The 21,573-nt window shown below is 42.3% G+C and overlaps 1 protein-coding gene across 1 annotated transcript in view; it reads right to left on the bottom strand.

The window, feature by feature from the left end:
* The window catches only part of osbpl5 (oxysterol binding protein-like 5), a 182,823-nt gene that overhangs the window by 15,162 nt on the left and 146,088 nt on the right, over positions 1-21,573 (bottom strand). Inside the window, exons 12-20 of the mRNA XM_084335562.1 lie at positions 21,054-21,135; positions 16,532-16,630; positions 14,036-14,132; positions 12,563-12,661; positions 10,744-10,841; positions 10,279-10,368; positions 8,189-8,325; positions 6,701-6,880; positions 3,299-3,422 (exon numbers count right to left, since the gene is read on the bottom strand). Coding sequence (XP_084191688.1) covers positions 3,299-3,422; positions 6,701-6,880; positions 8,189-8,325; positions 10,279-10,368; positions 10,744-10,841; positions 12,563-12,661; positions 14,036-14,132; positions 16,532-16,630; positions 21,054-21,135 — 1,006 coding nt within the window. The remainder of the gene's footprint in view (positions 1-3,298; positions 3,423-6,700; positions 6,881-8,188; positions 8,326-10,278; positions 10,369-10,743; positions 10,842-12,562; positions 12,662-14,035; positions 14,133-16,531; positions 16,631-21,053; positions 21,136-21,573) is intronic.

Genomic DNA, 21,573 nt, shown 5'->3' with positions numbered 1-21,573 from the left:
ACAGAACAGGAGAGTAGAACAGAAGAGAATAGAACAGAACAGAACAGGAGAGTAGAACAGAAGAGAATAGAACAGAACAGGAGAGTAGAACAGAAGAGAATAGAACAGAACAGAACAGGAGAGTAGAACAGAAGAGAATAGAACAGAACAGGAGAGTAGAACAGGAGAGTAGAACAGAAGAGAATAGAACAGAACAGAACAGGAGAGTAGAACAGAAGAGAATAGAACAGAACAGGAGAGTAGAACAGGAGAGTAGAACAGGAGAGTAGAACAGAAGAGAATAGAACAGAACAGAACAGGGCAGGAGTAGAACAGGAGAGTAGAACAGAAGAGAATAGAACAGAACAGAACAGGGCAGGAGAGTAGAACAGAAGAGAATAGAATAGAACAGAACAGGGCAGGAGAGTAGAACAGAAGATAACACAACAAGGCAGAACCGGAGAACAGAAGAGAATAGAAGATAACACAACTGGATAGAACAGGAGAGTAGAACAGAAAATAGAACAGAACACAACACAACAGAACAGGAGAGTAGAACAGAAGAGAATAGAACAGAACAGGAAGAACAGGAGAGTAGAACAGAAGAGAATAGAACAGAACAGGAAGAACAGGAGAGTAGAACAGAAGAGAATAGAACAGAACAGGAAGAACAGGAGAGTAGAACAGAAGAGAATAGAACAGAACAGGAAGAACAGGAGAGTAGAACAGAAGAGAATAGAACAGAACAGGAAGAACAGGAGAGTAGAACAGAAGAGAATAGAACAGAACAGGAAGAACAGGAGAGTAGAACAGAAGAGAATAGAACAGAACAGGAAGAACAGGAGAGTAGAACAGAAGAGAATAGAACAGAACAGGAAGAACAGGAGAGTAGAACAGAACACAACAGGACAGAACAGAAGAGAGTAGAACAGAACACAACAGGACAGAACAGAAGAGAGTAGAACAGAACACAACAGGACAGAAGAGAATAGAACAGAACACAACACAACAGGACAGAACAGGAGTAGAACAGAAAGGAATAGAACAGAAAAACGCCAACCACAAGTGTGAGTGTTATTTGAAATAATCACCTCAGCAATCAACATGTGTTGCTAAAGACAATCAATCTCAATGAAAACCACAGACTGCATGAAAGCACTTGTGACTCACACACATCCTGAAGAGGCCACTAGAGACGACATAAAACACACGTGTACATGCCATACGCCCTTCATTCATTAGGGGGAACTATTTATGACCCGCGGACATAATGAGCTCCCATGTTGTTTGTTCTCCATGTGACCCGAGGACAGACTTGAGGTCTAATCTAATGAGTGTGTTTGCGGTGTGAGGTCAGTGTATATATATATACTAGAGATGTTCCGATACCATTTTTTCCTTCCCGATCCGATTCCGATACCTAAGCTTTGGGTATCGGCCGATACCGATACTGATCCGATACCAGCGCATACATTAAAAAAAATAAAAAATATATATTATATAAATTATAAAACCTTTTTTTTAAAATTTTATACAGCTACTGTTTTATATATACTGTTTTTTAGTAATAACTATAAAGTAATGGTATTTATTCAACAACAGGTGATTGTATAGATTAGTATCAGTAATTGAAAACTATCTCAATGAGTTCACCCACGGAAAGGTTGTTGGCACATTAGTTCAAGTTCAAGTTTCTTTAATAGTTGTCATACAGAAGTACAGAATACTTTTATACAAAATGCTTCTTACTGTTACGCTCCAGAGACTGTGCAAGACAAGATAAGTATGAAATAAAATAACATAGTATAGCATGTAAATTAGAAGTAAAAAAAATTAGGTCACAGTGTTCAGTATAGACATATGTACAATGTTCGATGCAGAATAGACGTAACTGAGTTACCATATAATATACAATACTATGCAGTGTACTAATATACAATACTATATAGTGCAAGGCAGAAATGGGATGAGGTGCAATTTAGGTACAATTTACAGTAGGTGTACGAGTTGTAGTGCAAATCCTTTATCAATAAATATAAAGTGTGTTTGTGTGATCTAAAGTGTGGAGAGTGGGTGCTGCAGTGTGTCGTTTGTTTAAGTGAGTGTGTGCGTGTGGGTGTGTGTGCTGTGTGCATTTGATGGTTGTTGCATAGTGTTTATTGTTCGTTTAGCAGCCTGATGGCCTGGGGATAGAAGCTTCTTCTGAGTCTTTCTGTGCTCGCCTTAAGACTCCGATATCGCTTGCCTGACCGCAGCAGTTCAAAGAGGCAGTTGTTCGGGTGGCTCGAGTCCTTAATAATTCTCTTAGCCTTCCCCCTGCACCGCTTGTTGTAAATGTTCTGGAGGGTGGGAAGCCCCCCTCCAATTGTGCGTTCGGCTGAACGTGTCACTCTTTGTAGTCTGCTACGGTCTTGTGCAGTGCTATTCCCAAACCAGGAGGTGATGTTGCCAGTCAGGATGCTCTCTATTGTACATGAGTAGAAGTTCCTAAGGATCTTCTGACTGACTTGGAACTTCCTTAGGCGCCTGAGGAAGTAGAGGCGTTGTTGTTGTTAGTTCCACACAGACATTATTCCTTGCTGCACTTGCTTCCACAAGGCTCCGTTTAGGTTAGCTACTGTAGTACCAGAGGCTCTGTTGGGATTTTTGCACAATAAATATTCAACATTCTCTTTTGAGACTCCGCCTCAGACTCTTATCATTTGGCACTAAAAGCTAAACATTGTCACCGATATGGCTGTCCGCAACATGTCATTAATTGTGTACGCGAGGTGGTCGATCAGTGACAACGTTAACGTGAGCTAGGTTAGCTAGCATGAGCTACCGGTAGATGGAAAGACTGTAACGTTACTGGTGAAAATGTGATTTACGTTGGAATACTCCTTTGCCAACTTGCTGTACTTTGCTTGCAGGTCTGCAGCCATTATTGCTGGATTATGAATAGCCCCAACTTTAGCCAAGGTAACGTTAAAGCTAGCTTTCGGTTAGCTGTTCAATGCTAATAACACCACCAAGCGAACCCATCAGAGCTCCCCATCAACAGCGCTCTGTCGGGACAATGTGGCATTTAAGAAAGTATCTGCTGTTAAAATGACAAATGGCATTGACACTTTAATTCACGGTCGGTTAAAAACACGTTTGTTTTATAATGCTCATTGCTCACTCAGCAGACCGCAGTGTTGTTGATGAATTACGTCATATGGTATCGGAGCGCAGAATTAGAGGGTACTCGCCGATACCAATACCAGCATTTTAGGCAGTATCGGCGGCATTTCCGATACTGGTATCGGTATCGGAACAACTCTAATATATATATCACCTTCTGCTGGTTGGCCCAGGTGTAGGAGAGGCCGTTGTGTCTTCTCTGGGTCTTCTCCTGGGTGTGAACCACCCCGTCCTTCTCATACTGCACCAGGCAGCACTCCGGGTCCCAGGGCCGCGTGCTGCAGAGGGGAACAGGGGACACGTTGAGAGACCTGGGGGCGACTTCTCCGCTTAACCCTGTGGACACACTTCATCAGTGGCGGCCGACCAGATACCTTTACAGGCAATGATGCTATAAAACACACAAATAGCGCTCTTGCTCTTTTGAACGAGACTTGTGTGTCTTAACCTCCCACCCTCCTACCACTGCAAAATACATGTTTAATAAGAACAACTTACCGTACTTTTCGCACTATAAGCCGCACCTGACTATAAGCCGCTGCAGCAGCTAAATTGAATGATGTGTACATATATAAGCCGCACTGGACTATAAGCCGCCGCAGCAGCTAAATTGAATGATGTGTACATATATAAGCCGCACTGGACTATAAGCCGCATGTGTTTTAATGTTTAATTACCATATGTAAGGAGTGGAGCCTGCGGCTTAATTTGAATCAACACGGGAAACCTCACCCGGCCCGGACACGGAAAGGATTGACAGATTGATTGCTCTTTCTCGATTCTGTGGGTGGTGGTGCATGGCCGTTCTTATATTGAGCTTTAAGTTCCCACCTCTACAGAGAATGACTCCCATTGCGACACAATACTGTCGGACAAATAACAAGTATTAACTTACAAGTTGTATTAAGTTTAGCAAATAAGGGAACAGATAAATAACATTTCAATGCAGTAAAAAAAGCAATATTTCGATTTTCGGGTTTTGTCCACATATAAGCCACACCGTTATATAAGCCGCAGGGTTGAAAAATGGGGGAAAAAGCCGCGGCTTATAGTCAAAAAAGTACGGTAGTTGAAATGCGCTCAGTCTTCTCCAGAGTCAGACAAGACGATAGACACCGGTCTCCTCTCTGTGTTCAGTTGAAAGCTATCCAGCTGCAAGCTAGCCTAGCTTAGCACAAATAAATGGAAGCAGATACGGACCAGCTAGCCGTAGCGGTGGGCCAAAAACGCATCTCCTGGGGGAGCTTTAAGCTAGGCTAGTGGTCCGTATGGGCTTCCGTTCTTTTGTGCTGAGCTAGGATAGCTTTCTACTGAACGCACAAGAGAGGAAACCGGTATCCATCTTCTTGTCCCGACTCTGGAGAAGATGGTAATGTTGGCCGGTTCCTTTAACTCACTCCCTTTACTACATTTCAAAAGAGATGGAACGTTTCCTATGCTAATTCTCAGTATGTTCACATAGTTTCATATGAAATACTCCATGTAGGTCTGTAGGGGGTCCAGGTGGAACATCAGTATGTGTGTATTTGGATAGTCGACTTTGATTGGCGGAAATTGGACGATGACTACCCACATGAATGCAAAAAAATAAATAAACGTATAAATATATATATATTTTTTTTAATTCCATTTGGGCTGTGGGGGGTGCTTAACACATTGGTCGCCAAAAACGACTTACGCCGTTTTTGCCCGCCATGCGTTGAATGCCAACAACGGCGTAAATCGTTTTTGGGATCAATATTTCATTTTTTTGCCATGGCATTCATAATTCATCCAGTCTCCCTCCGGACTGCAGCGGCACCCTGTATGAGATTGCAACGCGTCAATACCGCCGCCTGGTGGATGGTCGGGCAAGTTACACTCTCGCCAAAACCGGAAGTGGCGCTGGTGCATCGAGGAAATCCCTCCGGCAGTAATATCTTGTTACGTGGATCCAGACAAACACTATAGTGCATTTGGATCGCTGTATAAACTCAATAATCGATATGATTTCGGTGTTTATTGCGCCATACAAACCGGAAATGGATCTAAGCGATCGGTGTCAAATAATTGGGATCTTTTTTCTCCAGTCTCATCGGCGAACGGTAAGAGGACACTAACGTTATTTTCAGCCCGATTGTTTATTCATTTCACTGCAAACCATCTGCTCAACATATCAACCCATACTAAATAAAGCCGTTACTGACGATCAAGGAATTATAAACGACCCCCCCCCCCCCTTTCCTTCACGCATGATGAAGCATAATGTATACCGATCATATACATTTACATTTTTTAATATAGCGTGTATAGGAAAGAAATGGCAATCGATAATCTATCATAATGCGTCAGGGCCTATAACTCTCGTTTTTGGAATTACAGCAGAAAACCTTAAAAACATACTTATATTCTAGACGGTATTAACACAACAATGTATGAATGAAAAAATATAACGTTCCCACATCCTGAACGATAGATAATCGATGTTGAATGGGCCATAGTAATGTCAATATAGCAATACAATTTAAAAAGTTATAGCCCTGCAAAGAAGGTAAACATCTCCATAGGCTTTCAACGGTGGCAGACTGGGTACAATGATGGGCACAACCCCCGGCACCCAATGTGTTAATGTCTGAAGGAGTCGACTGAAGGCTCATTGTCCTCTCCTAAAGCATGCAATTGGTCCACTGATGGATACATCTTGATATTGGTCTACTCTAGTATGTTCATTAGACGGGTGAAATCCTCTTCCAGTGCCTTCAGTGTTTTCGTAGGCAGTTAGCCTCGCTGGTATGCGCACCATTAGCGTTAGCCACGCTTCTAGGCCTCTTTGCTTTTGGAAAGAATGCAAAATTATTATAATTTTTTTTTTGTATAATAATACTTTTTTGCATTCGACTAAGAGGTTGGCAGTCGACTAGTATGTGTGTGATGTCTTACTCCATGTGTCTGTAGGTCCACTCCGAGGTGAGCGGGTCCAGTATGATCAGTATGTGTGTGATGTCTCTTACTCCATGTGTCTGTAGGTCCACTCCGAGGTGAGCGGGTCCAGTATGATCAGTATGTGTGTGATGTCTCTTACTCCATGTGTCTGTAGGTCCACTCCGAGGTGAGCGGGTCCAGTATGATCAGTATGTGTGTGATGTCTCTTACTCCATGTGTCTGTAGGTCCACTCCGAGGTGAGCGGGTCCAGTATGATCAGTATGTGTGTGATGTCTCTTACTCCATGTGTCTGTAGGTCCACTCCGAGGTGAGCGGGTCCAGTATGATCAGTATGTGTGTGATGTCTCTTACTCCATGTGTCTGTAGGTCCACTCCGAGGTGAGCGGGTCCAGTATGATCAGTATGTGTGTGATGTCTCTTACTCCATGTGTCTGTAGGTCCACTCCGAGGTGAGCGGGTCCAGTATGATCAGTATGTGTGTGATGTCTCTTACTCCATGTGTCTGTAGGTCCACTCCGAGGTGAGCGGGTCCAGTATGATCAGTATGTGTGTGATGTCTTACTCCATGTGTCTGTAGGTCCACTCCGAGGTGAGCGGGTCCAGTATGATCAGTATGTGTGTGATGTCTCTTACTCCATGTGTCTGTAGGTCCACTCCGAGGTGAGCGGGTCCAGGTAGAACAGGCGTGAGCTCCAGGGCCCGTCTCCTCTCTCCCGGGCCTCTGTCCTCTGGGCCTCTTCCAGGACAAACTTCTCCTGCGTGGCACGGTTCTGGTCGCGGTCCACGATGGCACTGGTCACATGCTGCCACAGTCTGCAGGACACACACACACACCCCCATGTAAATAAATAAACGACTATATATATATTACTATACATATTGATCTGTCAGCTGAGTTAGCTGTGACTGACAGCGTGAGAGGTGTACTGAGTGATTAGTAAGTGTGTGTGTGTGTGTGTGTTGGGGGAGGAACAATCAAGTTTCCATCCAGTAGCTACAGGGGATCCATTAACTGAACCTCTTAGCCTGCGACCTTTTAGCCTGGAACGTTTTTCGGACTTTTTGCAACCGGCACTTTGGCGACCCCTAGTGGCTCGGGTGTGCATATTTTTTAATACAATATATATAGAGAATTGAAGGCTTATTTGTCGCCTGTCGATAGCGACAAAATGTCTTCAGCGTTTCTCGAGTTACATGCCGGTATTTGAGGCTTGTAACTCAGGCTGCAGTAGTTCCGTCAATCTAGATCCGATCTCCAAAATGATTGTGGATCGTTGTAGCCAATGAGTGTGGCTTTCCAATGATACCCCACATGCATGTATGAAAAAGAAGAAAAAAAACGAAAACACCAAAACAGGAAGAGAAAAACAGCCGAATGAATTTGAAGTAGATGAGAAAACTGAGTTTTTCTTTGTACCACAGTTTACCAAAATCACTCCTAATCACTCATTTCTGAATGGATCTTTATGAAATTTGGATATGTACTACATAAGGCTTCAGGCTATGGCTCCGTCTGGATTTGTAAGCCATACCATCTTCTGGGGAAATACTACCTCTGGACTACTAACTACTACAGAAAATTGAGTAACAAGTTTTTCTACAACTCAAGTTCAGACTATGGTACTCTATTACGTTAGCACTAAAAGTGAATATTTCTTCTGGAATCAGAAACTTCAGAATGTCATCTTTCAAAAGAGACCAGGCTCATGCATGTGCTATAAGTATAACGTATGTTGTTTTGTTTGCAAAAAAAGTATGCAGTCCTCATTTCAAGTAAAAAAAATTGCCACTTTTCTGCCCGCTTGATAAGAGGTTAAGATGTTCACCATTGAAATATAGATAGAAATAATAATAATAAAAAAAAGTTGTTAATGTGGCTGATGGAATATACAACATTTGTGTACATTGTCCGTGCGTGCGTGCACGCGTGTGTGTGCGTGTGTGTGTGCGTGAGCGTGTGTGTGTCCGTGTGTGTGCGTGTGTGTGCGTGTCCGTGTGTGTGTGTGTGTGTGTGTGTGTGCGTGTCCGTGTGTGTGTGCGTGCGTGTGTGTGTGTGTGCGTGTGCGTGTGTGTGTGCGTGTGTGTGTCCGTGTGTGTGTGCGTGTGTGTGTGCGTCCTCACCTCTCAGACTCAAACTGTCCCTGCTGCTCCAGCTGGACCACCTGTCTCTTGAGACGGCTGCTGCGGACGTCTGCACTCGGGTTCCACAGCGACTCCTGTTGGCCCAACCGCTTGTCACATATGAACACCTCCCCGTCCTGATACACAAAAACAACCAATCAGAGCGGTTAATCACCTCATAATGACCAATCAGAGCGGTTAATCACCTCATAATGACTAATCAGATCGGTTAATCACCTTAGAATGATCAATAAGTACAAAGGGAGGGAGAGAGAGACTTCAGAAATGTGTATCTAGTTACACAGTGATGGTGTTCTAGGTCAGTGGTTCTCAACTGGTCTAGCCTCGGGACCCAACATTTTCCTTAAGTCATTAGTCGTGACCCAAATTTTTTAACCACTATGATTTATTTAAATTTTTTCTTGCAGTAATACACAATCTTTCATGCACTGTTAAAAACATGAAATAAACACAAAAAAGTGCAACAAAAGTGCAACTAGGGCTAAAAACCCAATGAAATTAAATAATAATAAAATAATATATGCTTCTTAGCAGATTTCTTAGCTTAACATAACAGACCTAAGTTTGGGGGAACTAATTGGATAACTGGGGTTGCAACAAAAGTGCAACTAGGGCTAAAAAGAGTCTCAAAGTCTGGGGTGATGGTAGACAAAGCAATGGACCTATTTCAAACCCTGCCCTCTTTTCTTGATCCTCCAATCACAACTGTCGCTTGCCTCGGACAAACAAAGTTTAATCAGAGCGGTTAATCACCTCAGAATGATCAATAAGTACAAAGGGGGGCGATATGAGGGAGGGAGAGAGAGAGACTTCAGAAATGTGTCCGAAGTTTGTCCGAGGCAAGCGACAGTTGTGATTGGAGGATCAAGAAAAGAGGGCAGGGTTTGAGATGGTGTTCCTCTGCTTTGTCGTCAGCTGGACCAGAGCCAAGAAGCCACTTTCACAAAGATAGGTAGTGCAAAAAAAATATATATATATTTTGAAAAAAAAATTCTACACACACATCCGCGACCCACTCAAAATGGCCCCGCGACCCACTTTTGGGTTGCGACCCACCAGTTGAGAAACACTGCTCTAGTGTATCTAGTTGCAGAGTGGTGGTGTTCTAGTGTATCTAGTTACAGAGTGATGGTGCTCTAGGTCAGTGGTTCTCAACTGGTCTAGCCTCGGGACCCAACATTTTCCTTAGTCATTAAGTCGTGACCCAAATTTTTGAACCACTATGATTTATAAAAAAAATTGCAGTAATACGCAATCTTTCAAAACATGAAATAAACACAAAAAAGTGCAACTATTGCTAAAAACCCAATGAAATAAAATAATAATAAATAATATGCTTAGCAGATTTCTTAGCTTAACATAACAGACCTAAGTTTGGGGGAACTAATGGGATAACTGGGGTTGCAACAAAAGTGCAACTAGGGCTAAAAACCCAATGAAATACAATTATTATAATAATAATAAATAATTATGCTTAGCAGACTTCTTAGCTTAACATAACAGACCTACAGTAAGTTTGGGGGAACTAAGGGGATAACTGGGGTTGCAACAAAAGTGCAACTAGGGCTAAAAACACAATGAAATAAAATAATAATAATAATAATAATAATAATAATAATAATAATAATAATAATAATAATAATAATAATAATAATAATAATAATAATAAATAATATATCCTTCTTAGCAGACTTCTTAGCTTAACATAACAGGGAACTAATGGGATAACTGGGGATGTTGTTTGCTCCTGACAAGTCTCAAAGTCTGGGGTGATGGTAGACAAAGCAACTCTGAGGTCATGCTCAATGTCCAATCTGTTCCTCTGCTTTGTCTTCAGCTGGACCAGAGCTGAGAAGCCACTTTCACAAAGATAGGTAGTGCAAAAAAATTATTATATAAAGTTTTTTCTTTTCTTTTCACACACATCCGCGACACACTCAAAATGGCCCCGCGACCCACTTTTGGGTCGCGACCCACCAGTTGAGAAACACTGCTCTAGTGTATCTAGTTGTTGCAGAGTGGTGGTGCTCTGGTGTGTCTCCTCGTTGCAGAGTGACGGCGGCTCTCACCCAGTGTCCATCCAGAGTAGCCAGCAGCTCCTCTCCCATCTGGATCTTCCCAGAGATCAGGTTCACAGAGGAGGATCCTCCGAGGAAAGGCTGCACCCAGAGAACAAGACGTCAACATTACCTCATACACACACTTTTAATAGCTGTGTGATTGTCATTTATCTGTCATTTGTAGTTGTGTAGAATGTTTTGTGTGTGTGTGTAAATAGGACTCTTATTCATTGTATTCTCATTACAATCACATGTTTGTCCACCAAGATGTTTGCGATGAGGATGTAAAAGAATGCTACGGATAAAAAGACGTCTATAAATGAAAGTGTAAAATCGAGCCAAATCAAAAGCAACTTTTATCCAATTCAAAAACGTCCTTTGTCTAATTCTAAACCTCCTCTTTATCTAAATCCAAATCAGCGTCTACATCTACGTCTCCTGGGTGCTCATCATCGCCCTCGAGGCGGACGGTACCTTCAGCTTGAACTCCAGCTCGGCGACATATTTGGTTTTCTCGCACTCGATGGTGATCTTGCCCCCGAGCTCCAAGGTCATGGTGCCGTACAGGATCCCTGCAGCAGACGACATCAGACCCACAACCCGTTAATCACAGTGGGCACCTTGAGACGTTATGGTCCTACAGTACAGCGACTCCAGTGATGGATCATGAGAAATACATTTATGGTTCTGTACAGTAACTCCAGTGATGGATCATGAGAATGACCTTCATGGTCCTGTTACAGTACATTCAAATTGTCACGGGGGACAAACGTCAACCGTGGCCAGAGGGGGCGGCACCAAGAGAGAGAGAGCTGGGTGTGAGATGGACAGCACTCGCAACCAATGACATGGAGAACATGATAAGTTGTGGGGAATTTACAAAGGATTTTAGCCTGTACCTTCTGGCAGGGGGACTGCCAATGGAAATTAGCCTTTTGGCTAAAATTGGGTGCATTTACATCTGTAAAATGTTTTATTAATGTACACTGTCCCCCTTGAACAAATAAAGTAAACCTAACCTAACCTAACATTCCATGGTTCTGGGGCACAGAAACTAAGGCCCTGTCCACACGCACGCGGGGTGTTATGTAACCGAGCCTTAATGTGCGCGGTTGCACTGTTCGTCCACACGCAACCGGGTTTTTGGAACACTGCAACCGTGGTCTTTGAAAACCGGAGTCCAGGGTGGAGTTTTGGGCGCATCCCGGTTGCGTGTGGGCATAGTAACCGAGGTTATTTCCAGTGTTTACTGCAGAGCTGTCCCAAGTAGCTGCGGCTACCAACTAAGCTCATGTGTTGTCAAGTTATTGTTATAAGGAATCCAGTCCAAACTACAACAGTCTGCATCCCCTTAACACATTCGGGGCCATTGGGATTAGACGGGCCCACGCTATACGGCCAGCATTTGAAAACAACCTTTCATTGTGCGTGATGCTGTTTATAGAGCTAAATCTATACTTTATATTATTGCTATCTGTCCATTCTCATTGTCAATTGACACTAAACCGTCCCTTCAATATGCTTTTTTTCTGGGGGGGATTATTACAGACTAGCATGTGTCAATGATTAGCAACAACAGTTTTTTGTAAGGGTCCCGCCTCCACCAATCACATGCGGCTCCCTTTGTGTGTGTGTGTGAGAGCAAGAGAGAGAGAGATAGTTCTCCAACTTGTGTGAGTTGCAGTGATCTCCTGGTTGTTCCCCACCTAGGTTATCTAACTATTGCGCTGCTGCAACTAGAAACACTGGCCTGGCCTGCTTCTAAGTTCTAAAAAAAATATATTAAAATCATCTGGCGACCCCCCCTGCGGCGGCTCGCGACCCCCACCCCCACTTTGGGAACCCCTGGTCTACAGTACAGGTGAAGGGTTAGTGGGTGTGGTCTACAGTACAGGTGAAGGGTTAGTGGGTGTGGTCTACAGTACAGGTGAAGGGTTAGTGGGTGTGGTCTACAGTACAGATGAAGGGTTAGTGGGTGTGGTCTACAGTACAGGTGAAGGGTTAGTGGGTGTGGTCTACAGTACAGGTGAATGGTTAGTGGGTGTGGTCTACAGTACAGATGAAGGGTTAGTGGGTGTGGTCTACAGTACAGGTGAAGGGTTAGTGGGTGTGGTCTACAGTACAGGTGAATGGTTAGTGGGTGTGGTCTACAGTACAGGTGAATGGTTAGTGGGTGTGGTCTACAGTACAGATGAAGGGTTAGTGGGTGTGGTCTACAGTACAGATGAAGGGTTAGTGGGTGTGGTCTACAGTACAGGTGAAGGGCTAGTGGGTGTGGTCTACAGTACTTTACCTTTACAGTGAGCGTAGGGCATCGTGATGACATACTCTTCATCCCTGCTCAAGAACAACAGTCTGGCTTTACCGTCCAAGATGGCCGACAGCGAGTTACCTATGAAAGGAGGGAAGGTGGAGAGACGCCATTATCCTCCAATTGAATAAAAAAATATATATATACTATTCAAATGTCTTCATTGACGTGAATGGCTGCATTTATATAACAGCTTTTATCCAAAGCGCTTTACAATTCGTTCCTCACATTTGACCCATTCACTCACACACCGATGGCAGAGGCAACCATGCAAGGTGCCAACCTGCACATCGGGAGCAGTTAGGGGTTAAGTGTCTTGCTCAAGGACACTTCGACACGCTTCCCGGGAGGAGCGGGAATCGAAGCGGGAACCTCCGGATTACCAGACGACTGCTCTACCTCCTGAGCCACTGTCGAGACGTAACGCGTACATGTTGTACAAGCAAGCGATTAAACATGAAATTAAACAAGAAAAGCTAAACATTAATTAGAAAACATAAATAGTATAACAAAGTATATGAAAGTAGAAAATGGGTATTAAAAATAATTAACTATCAAATATAACGGCATCAAGGTGTGTCGGGTGACTGTGCCTCAGTTTACAGCAGGCAGCAACATAGACGCTGCTAGGTCAGTCTTTATAGCAGGCAGTAACAGACTGCTGCTAGCTCACAGCTCTTTAACAGACAGTAACAGACTGCTGCTAGCTCACAGCTCTTTATAGCAGGCAGTAACAGACTGCTGCTAGCTCACAGCTCTTTATAGCAGGCAGTAACAGACTGCTGCTAGCTCACAGCTCTTTAACAGACAGTAACATAGACTGCTGCTAGCTCACAGCTTGTTGAGTCCTTAATTATTTATTATTAATAATAAAAATTAGTGTTTCTCTAAGACGTTTATGCTTTGTGTAGCTCCGTTTCAGGCTCCGACGATGCAACGACAGCACAGCCTCTGCTCTGCAGGAAGCCAGGTTTTTCAATAGCAAGGATGAGCTACCCAGTCAGTACTTTGTGTTTATCTCTGCATCACAGAGTGGAGTCAGTGCTCTTCTCTCTCCAGATGCACACATACAGAGGGGTTAGAGGGTCAGTTATTTTGGTGCGAGTGAGTGCTCAGTGACTCAATATGGACAGACAGTGATGGATGAGTGTGAACCTATGACCATCCAGTCACGGCATGACCTTTGTCACCATAAAACAGTACACACTACCATAAAACACTACCATAAAACACAGTACACACTACCATAAAACAGTACACACTACCATAAAACACAGTACATAAAACACAGTACACACTACCATAAAGCACAGTAAACACTACCATAAAACACAGTACACAGTACCATAAAACACAGTACACAGTACCATAAAGCACAGTACACACTACCATAAAGCACAGTACATACTACCATAAAGAACAGTACACAATACCATAAAGCACAGTATACACTACCATAGTACTTCGACTTGGCCAGGATGCTCCCATTGATACAGAAACCATCCTTCTTATTGCAAACATAGAAGGCAGAGATTGGTGGATGGTGGGACACCTGGCAGAGAGAGACACAGAGAGAAAGGGGGGGAGAGAGAGAGGTGTCAAGTAGCCTCCAGGTGGTGTTCATTTCACGTTTGCCGTGGTGTGTGGAAAAATACTGCACCCGTTTTGTCTGAAAACATAGAATAATAGAGGTGCAGTATTATCATAGAGGTCCAGTATTATCATAGAGGAAGTATTATAGATGTGCAGTATTAGAGGTGCAGTATCATAGAGGTGCACTATTAGAGGTGCAGTATCATAGAGGTGCAGTATCATAATAGAGGTGCAGTATTATAATAGAGGTGCAGTATTATAGAGATGTAGTATCATAATAGAGGTGCAGTATTATAATAGAGGTGCAGTATTAGAGGTGCAGTATTATAATAGAGGTGCAGTATTATAGAGGTGTAGTATCATAATAGAGGTGCAGTATTATAATAGAGGTGCAGTATTATCATAGAGGTGCAGTATTATAAAGGTGCAGTATTATAATGGAGGTGCAGTATTATAAAGGTGCAGTATTATAGAGGTGCAGTATTATAATAGAGGTGCAGTATTATAAAGGTGCAGTATTATAGAGGTGCAGTATTATAATAGAGGTGCAGTATTATAGAGGTGCAGTATTATAGGTTATTATAGAGGTGCAGTATTATAGAGGTGCAGTATTATAGGTTATTATAGAGGTGCAGTATTATAATAGAGGTGCAGTATTATCATAGAGGTGTAGTATTATCATAGAGGTGCAGTATTATTATAGAGGTGCAGTATTATCATAGAGGTGCAGTATTATAGAGGTGCAGTATTATAGAGGTGCAGTATTATAGAGGTGCAGTATTATCATAGAGGTGTAGTATTATCATAGAGGTGTAGTATTATCATAGAGGTGCAGTATTATTATAGAGGTGCAGTATTATCGAGGTGCAGTATTATAGAGGTGCAGTATTATAGAGGTGTAGTATTATCATAGAGGTGCAGTAGAATAATAGAGGTGCAGTATTATAGAGGTGCAGTAGAATAATAGAAGTGCAGTATTATAGAGGTGCAGTATAGAGGTGCAGTATTATCATAGAGGTGCAGTATTATGGAGGTGCAGTATTATCATAGAGGTGCAGTATTATAGAGGTGCAGTATTATGGAGGTGCAGTATTATCATAGAGGTGCAGTAGAATAATAGAAGTGCAGTATTATAGAGGTGCAGTATAGAGGTGCAGTATTATAATAGAGGTGCAGTATTATAGAGGTGCAGTATTATGGAGGTGCAGTATTATCATAGAGGTGCAGTAGAATAATAGAGGTGCAGTATTATCATAGAGGTGCAGTATTATAGAGGTGCAGTATTATCATAGAGGTTCAGTAGAATAATAGAGGTGCAGTATTATCATAGAGGTGAAGCACATGCTTATTTTTGCCTATCCTTTACAAATTCTTAAAAACTAAATATATTTTAACATAAGAAAAACTTAACATATGCGGTCTGTAAGATATAATTTAAAAAAAATTAAAAACTAACGTTTTTTTTTAATCCACTTTTTCTCCTTGTTTTCTATTTTTCTCCCATCCCAAATTCGTATTTCCAATTCTCCCCTCCCCTGTCTTGAACGTTGCTAGACTATGCCTCCCACTGGTCGGCTGTTGTGAGGATAGAGGCCTTGCATCACGTGTCCCCTCCGGTACACGAGGAGGCAGCCTGTCGCATCTTTTCACCGCAGCAGCTCGAACTCTCAGTGGCGAGGAGTAACGCGTGGGAGGCTCACGCTGCCCCCGATACTTCCTGTTTCCGCCGTACCGGCGTCACCCAACCAACCTGCAGGAGTCGCTGTCCACAACATCCAATCCCCACCCACCGGCTTTCCCACCCTCTAACACTGCCAATTGTGTTAGTATGACGGCCGGCCAAGCCGGTAGCAACGCAGAGAGCTGGGCTCGATACCAGCATCTCCTGCGTTAGTGGCGAGCGCCTTGCCCACTGCGCCACTCAGCCACGCAAGAAAAAACAAATGTTTGATGTTTTACTCAAAACTGTACTCCTCAATTACTTTTTTAAATCTCCCCTGAGAAGTACACAACTTCAACCTGTCACTAAGGCTATTCCCTGATTTAACTCCCAAAATTTAAACACATCTAGCTTTTACATTAGTTCTTACCTTTTTACATGTTTTAAGAATACATAACCCTCTTAAATTATACTTTCCTTCTCTTGGTTGAAAGAGACATTAAATACAAACTGGTAGGCTTTTTAAAATTATTTCCAAAGTTTTTATGTACAACATTATCTACAAATGTTAACGTGCAGGACTTTATGAATAATGGATTTGTCGATTCAAGGTAACTAGCTTTGTTTATTATTCTAATAGCTCTTTTCTGTAGTTTAATAATAGGATCTATATCTATATATATCTATATAGGATCTACCTGCTCAGAGATGTAGAAGGTGCAGCTGTCGCTCTCGGGGTGCAGCCAGCAGCAGCGGAAGGTCTCGCCCAGGATCGGGTTATAAGGCTTCTTCAGACCCTGCAGAAGACAAAGACATCACGGTCAACCCACATCGTTAAGATCTCCACATCTTGTACTATATTATTTATACCTGCAACTTTGGCTTAGATTAAATTCAAAAGTATTTGTCAATGTCATCATACAGCACAAGTACAGTACGACCAAAAATACGTTTTGGCATCATCCAACCAGAGTGCAAATGTAACAGTAAAGTGCAACAGTAATATACAATGTACAGGTGATTAAACTGGGTATATAATAGTGGTGGGGGAAAACATCGATACAGTATAGTATCGCGATACTTTGCGTGACGATACTGTATCGATACAAGGACGCCAAGTATCGATATTTTATTATGCACATTTTTTTTTGTATAAGGAAGTTGCATTGTTCATTTCAATACCTCTAATAGTACAGTAGTCCACACACACACACAAGCACACGTGTGCATTCAGTTAAGTTGGAATATGACTGTAATACAAACAGTTCAGTTTGTCAGGTACATGCAACACAGATTACTGTGTTTACATCTGTCTGCTTGAGAAAATCCCATTTGCTGCAATACAAATGATTGAAGTGAGATGAACAGATGCAGTTGAAAAAAGGTAATAAATCGCAATATATCGCAATATTAATATCGCAATACTCTGCATATCGCAATATATTTTTTATCGCAATACTATCGTATCATGCCTTAAGTATTGTGATAATATCGTGAGGCCTCTGGTGATTCCCACCCCTAGTATATAATATATAAATTAGTACTAGTGAGTAATAGTGGTAATCAGATGTATGTGCAGAGTTGCACACAGACAAAAACACGACAGCAGAAACCCCACTCCCCGTGTGGGAAAAACCAGTTGAACCAGTTGAGCCGTCGAATCTGAAACAACATTCTCTGACTGTTGCAACATCACAGCTCCTCCGAGCCACAGCTGCCATCAGAGCAACATGGAGAAAAACAGCCGAGTAAGTCACTACGACCAGGAACATGTAAATGGCTGCTTTTTTTATATAGCGCTTTTATCCAAAGCGCTTTACAATTTGTTACTCCCATTTACCCATTCACTCACTCATTCACAAACAGACGGCGGAGGCGACCATGCAAGGTGCCAACCTGCTCGTCGGGAGCAATTAGGGGTGAAAATGAATCCAAAAACAGGAACTCTGCATCGTCAGCTTAGCTCAGAAATGAAACGGGAACAGATTCCTGCAGTGCTGCAGTCGTCAGCTAAATGAATGTATGTAAATGTGATAAAGGCGTCATCTAAAATGAATGTATGCAGGGCTCGAAATTGCGACCGAATTAGTCGCATATGCGACCGAAATTGTATCTGTGCGACCTCAAAATATAATTGGGAGCATTCGTGCAAATAATTGTTGTGGTGACCTCCTCCCCCCCCCCTTTATCTGTACATTCGCTAGTTTGTCACTCAGTATGTGCCTTGTGAGTTGACAGTGATCATTCTAACCAATCAAACGTGAGCTTGACGTTACTTACGGGGGGTAATTAACGTGAGCTAAGGTTAGCCCTTCGACGAGTGGTTTGCGTAGACAGTAACGTTAGCTACAGCTTCATTAGCCTAGCTAACGTTAGCTACATATCTAGCAAGCTATAGACAACGAAAGTTTAATGTGACTGATCTAGTGACTGATCCACCCATAAATAGCATTTTGCTGCTGTCGGGACAAAACCGCATAACTCCAAAAACCCAACTTTTCAGCAGATGAAAAAAACGAACACAGATTTGAGGGTGAATAGAGTTAGGAGGTTTAGACAGATGATCGGTTTAATGCTTTCCAATTGTTTAAACTTTGTAAAACCCACACACACATATGGAGGATGATCTACGGCAGGGGTAGGCAACCTTAGGCACGCGTGCCTGCATAGGCACGCAGGAGCATTTGCATAGGCACAGGGGGCAGCAGTATAATTTTTTTTTTTTTTTTTTTGCTTTGAAATATTATAGTGAAATATTTTGCACTGTTGTCGCATTTATCTTGTTGAAATCCTCCCACAGGTTCTTTTTACTACCACATATTTAATTGAGACCCTTTATTTGTTTATTATTTCAATTTAGCTGGAAATACATTGCTACATCATTCAGTAACATTTGCAGAGCCTTATAACAAAAACATTATTACGGTCACCATTGTGACCAGTGGGATTAATCAACTAATTTTATTATTTATTTTTCTATTTCATTGAACATTGCACATGTTAAAAGCCATATTCTTTACTCAAAATGTGAGTATTACCAAGTCAACTTGTGTTCTTAAAACAATGACAATAAACATAGTTTTATTAGGTTGAAATAATGTGGTTGTGTACTTATTTTTCTGGATTATTATGGATTGAAAACTGAAAACCTTAATGCACAGTAACTGAACTCAATATTTTTAAGTTCTGGTAACTTATTATTATATATTTTTTACAGTGTAGTCTTGCGATCAATCAAAACTTATTTACACGATATACCTCACATTCACCCTCCATTCACATCCTGGTGTTCTCCTGGTGTTCTCCATTAGGCCTGTAGGTGGAGCTATGACAGCCCACGTACAGTACACACACCGATGGTGTGTGATGTGTCCAAAAATGAATGGGCAAATGTGAGTGAAATGGTTGCACTGTATGCAGCTGTTTGTCTGCATTGCATTCCCCCCCCCCCCCCAACTCAGATTTAGGGTTGATACAACCATCATAATAATATTGTTAATAATAACGATAATGATGTAATAATGTAAAAATTATCATTAAAAATACCTGATTATGAGAAAAAATATTTACGATGCATGGAATATTGTTGAGGCACACTAGTTACAACTATATTTCAAACAGGCACTCCATGTCAAAAAGGTTGCTGACCCCTGATCTACGGAGTTGATTTATATAATAAAAAGAAAATAAAAAAAATTGAGTTATGAGGTTTTGTCCCGACAGCAGCGTAATGTCAAATATAAATAACTCAATGGCCATACCAATCCGTTCGTTTTGACGGGAGCTAGTTAACGTTAGCTGGTTAGCCAGCTAGCTAGTAGTACCGGTGAATCATGTTACCAATTGATTTCGGTCGACGTATAGCTATGGATCTAATAACACCGCCGATTGTCAGTGAGTTGCTTCTGGTCAACATGCAAAAAACTGATTATTTTTTCATCCGTACATTTCTGTTTTATACCGTTTTGAATATGAATATAGTTTGGGTGATTCTTAGTAATCCCAGGAAAAAGACGCGAAAATAGCGTTTTAGTGGAATCCAGTTATCACGTTGCCATTTTCGCCTGATTATCGAATCTTCCTGAAATCAACGCTAAATTATCGTTATTATTCCCCCCCCCCCCCCCCCCCCCCCCCACCAACGGTAAAAAGCACAACACCATTCCACACAGATAGCTTCGATCGCGGGAGAAAGAAATATCATGACACTACATGACCGGTAGACCGGTATAAATGTACTACATGGCAGGTAGACGGGTGTAAATGTACTACATGACAGGTAGACAGGTGTAAATGTACTACATGACAGGTAGACAGGTGTAAATGTACTACATGACAGGTAGACAGGTGTAAATGTACTACATGACAGGTAGACAGGTGTAAATGTACTACATGTCAGGCAGACAGGTATAAATGTACTACATGGCAGGTAGACGGGTGTAAATGTACTACATGACAGGTAGACAGGTGTAAATGTACTACATGACAGGTAGACAGGTGTAAATGTACTACATGGCAGGTAGACGGGTGTAAATGTACTACATGGCAGGTAGACGGGTGTAAATGTACTACATGGCAGGTAGACGGGTGTAAATGTACTACATGTCAGGCAGACGGGTGTAAATGTACTACATAATAATAAATAATAATTCATTTAATTTATATAGCGCTTCTCAATAACCCGAAGTCGCTGACAGTAGTCGGGAGCAGGGGTACAAACAAAGAGGCGAAAGCAAAGAAACAAAACAAAACAACAAAGAAACAAAAACAAAGGAACATGAGACCATGGGGGGAACGGGGGAGACAGCCTGATGGCACAAAAAAAAGACTAGAGACATATCGATCAGGTTGGAGGGGAGGGGGGGGTTTAGGGGTGGGGGGGGTTGAAGGCAAGGGAGAACAGGTGGGTTTTGAGGCGAGCTTTGAAGGTGGAGAGTGTAGGGGAGTCTCTGATGGACTGGGGCAGGTAGACGGGTGTAAATGTACTACACGACAGGTAGACAGGTGTAAATGTACTACATGACAGGTAGACAGGTGTAAATGTACTACATGACAGGTAGACAGGTGTAAATGTACTACATGACAGGTAGACGGGTGTAAATGTACTACATGTCAGGCAGACGGGTGTAAATGTACTACATGACAGGCAGACGGGTGTAAATGTACTACACGACAGGTAGACTGGTGCAGTACTACTGCAGGGCCACGAGGGGGACTCACCTTGGGCTTCTTGTAGAAGCCGGACAGGTACCAGCGCAGCACCTGCTTGATCCGATCGTAGGCACTGTCCTCCAGACACGCTCTGAGGAAGAGGAGGAAGAGGAGGGAAAGACACAGGGGTCACTTGTCTTTTCTTTGAAGGTAAACACAGATTCTATATATCGAGATGGACGCACCTCTAGATACTACACACACTTACCTTTCACAAACCCCGCCCGCTTTTCTTGATCCTCCAATCACAACTGTTGCTTTCAGTTAGGATCAATGAAAGAAGGCGGGGTCCGAGAAAGGTAAGTGTGTACTGTAGTATGTTGAATACAGTGTGTAAATGTAACTGTATTGACGGTTCTCCTCGTCTGTCGTCTAAACTAGGCATCTGTCTGCATCAGTGTAGTAAATATACACATGTATCATATATAATTACAGCTCTGTGGTATTAACGCAGACCTGGTATATTACTAACTGTGACAGGCGGTCAGCGTGGTATATTACTAACTGTGACAGCAGGTCAGCATGGTAT

This window comes from Notolepis coatsorum (assembly GCF_963971535.1).
Source record: "Notolepis coatsorum genome assembly, chromosome: 18".
Lineage (NCBI taxonomy): Eukaryota > Metazoa > Chordata > Actinopteri > Aulopiformes > Paralepididae > Notolepis > Notolepis coatsorum.
This window is presented reverse-complemented; position numbering and strand designations above follow the sequence as displayed.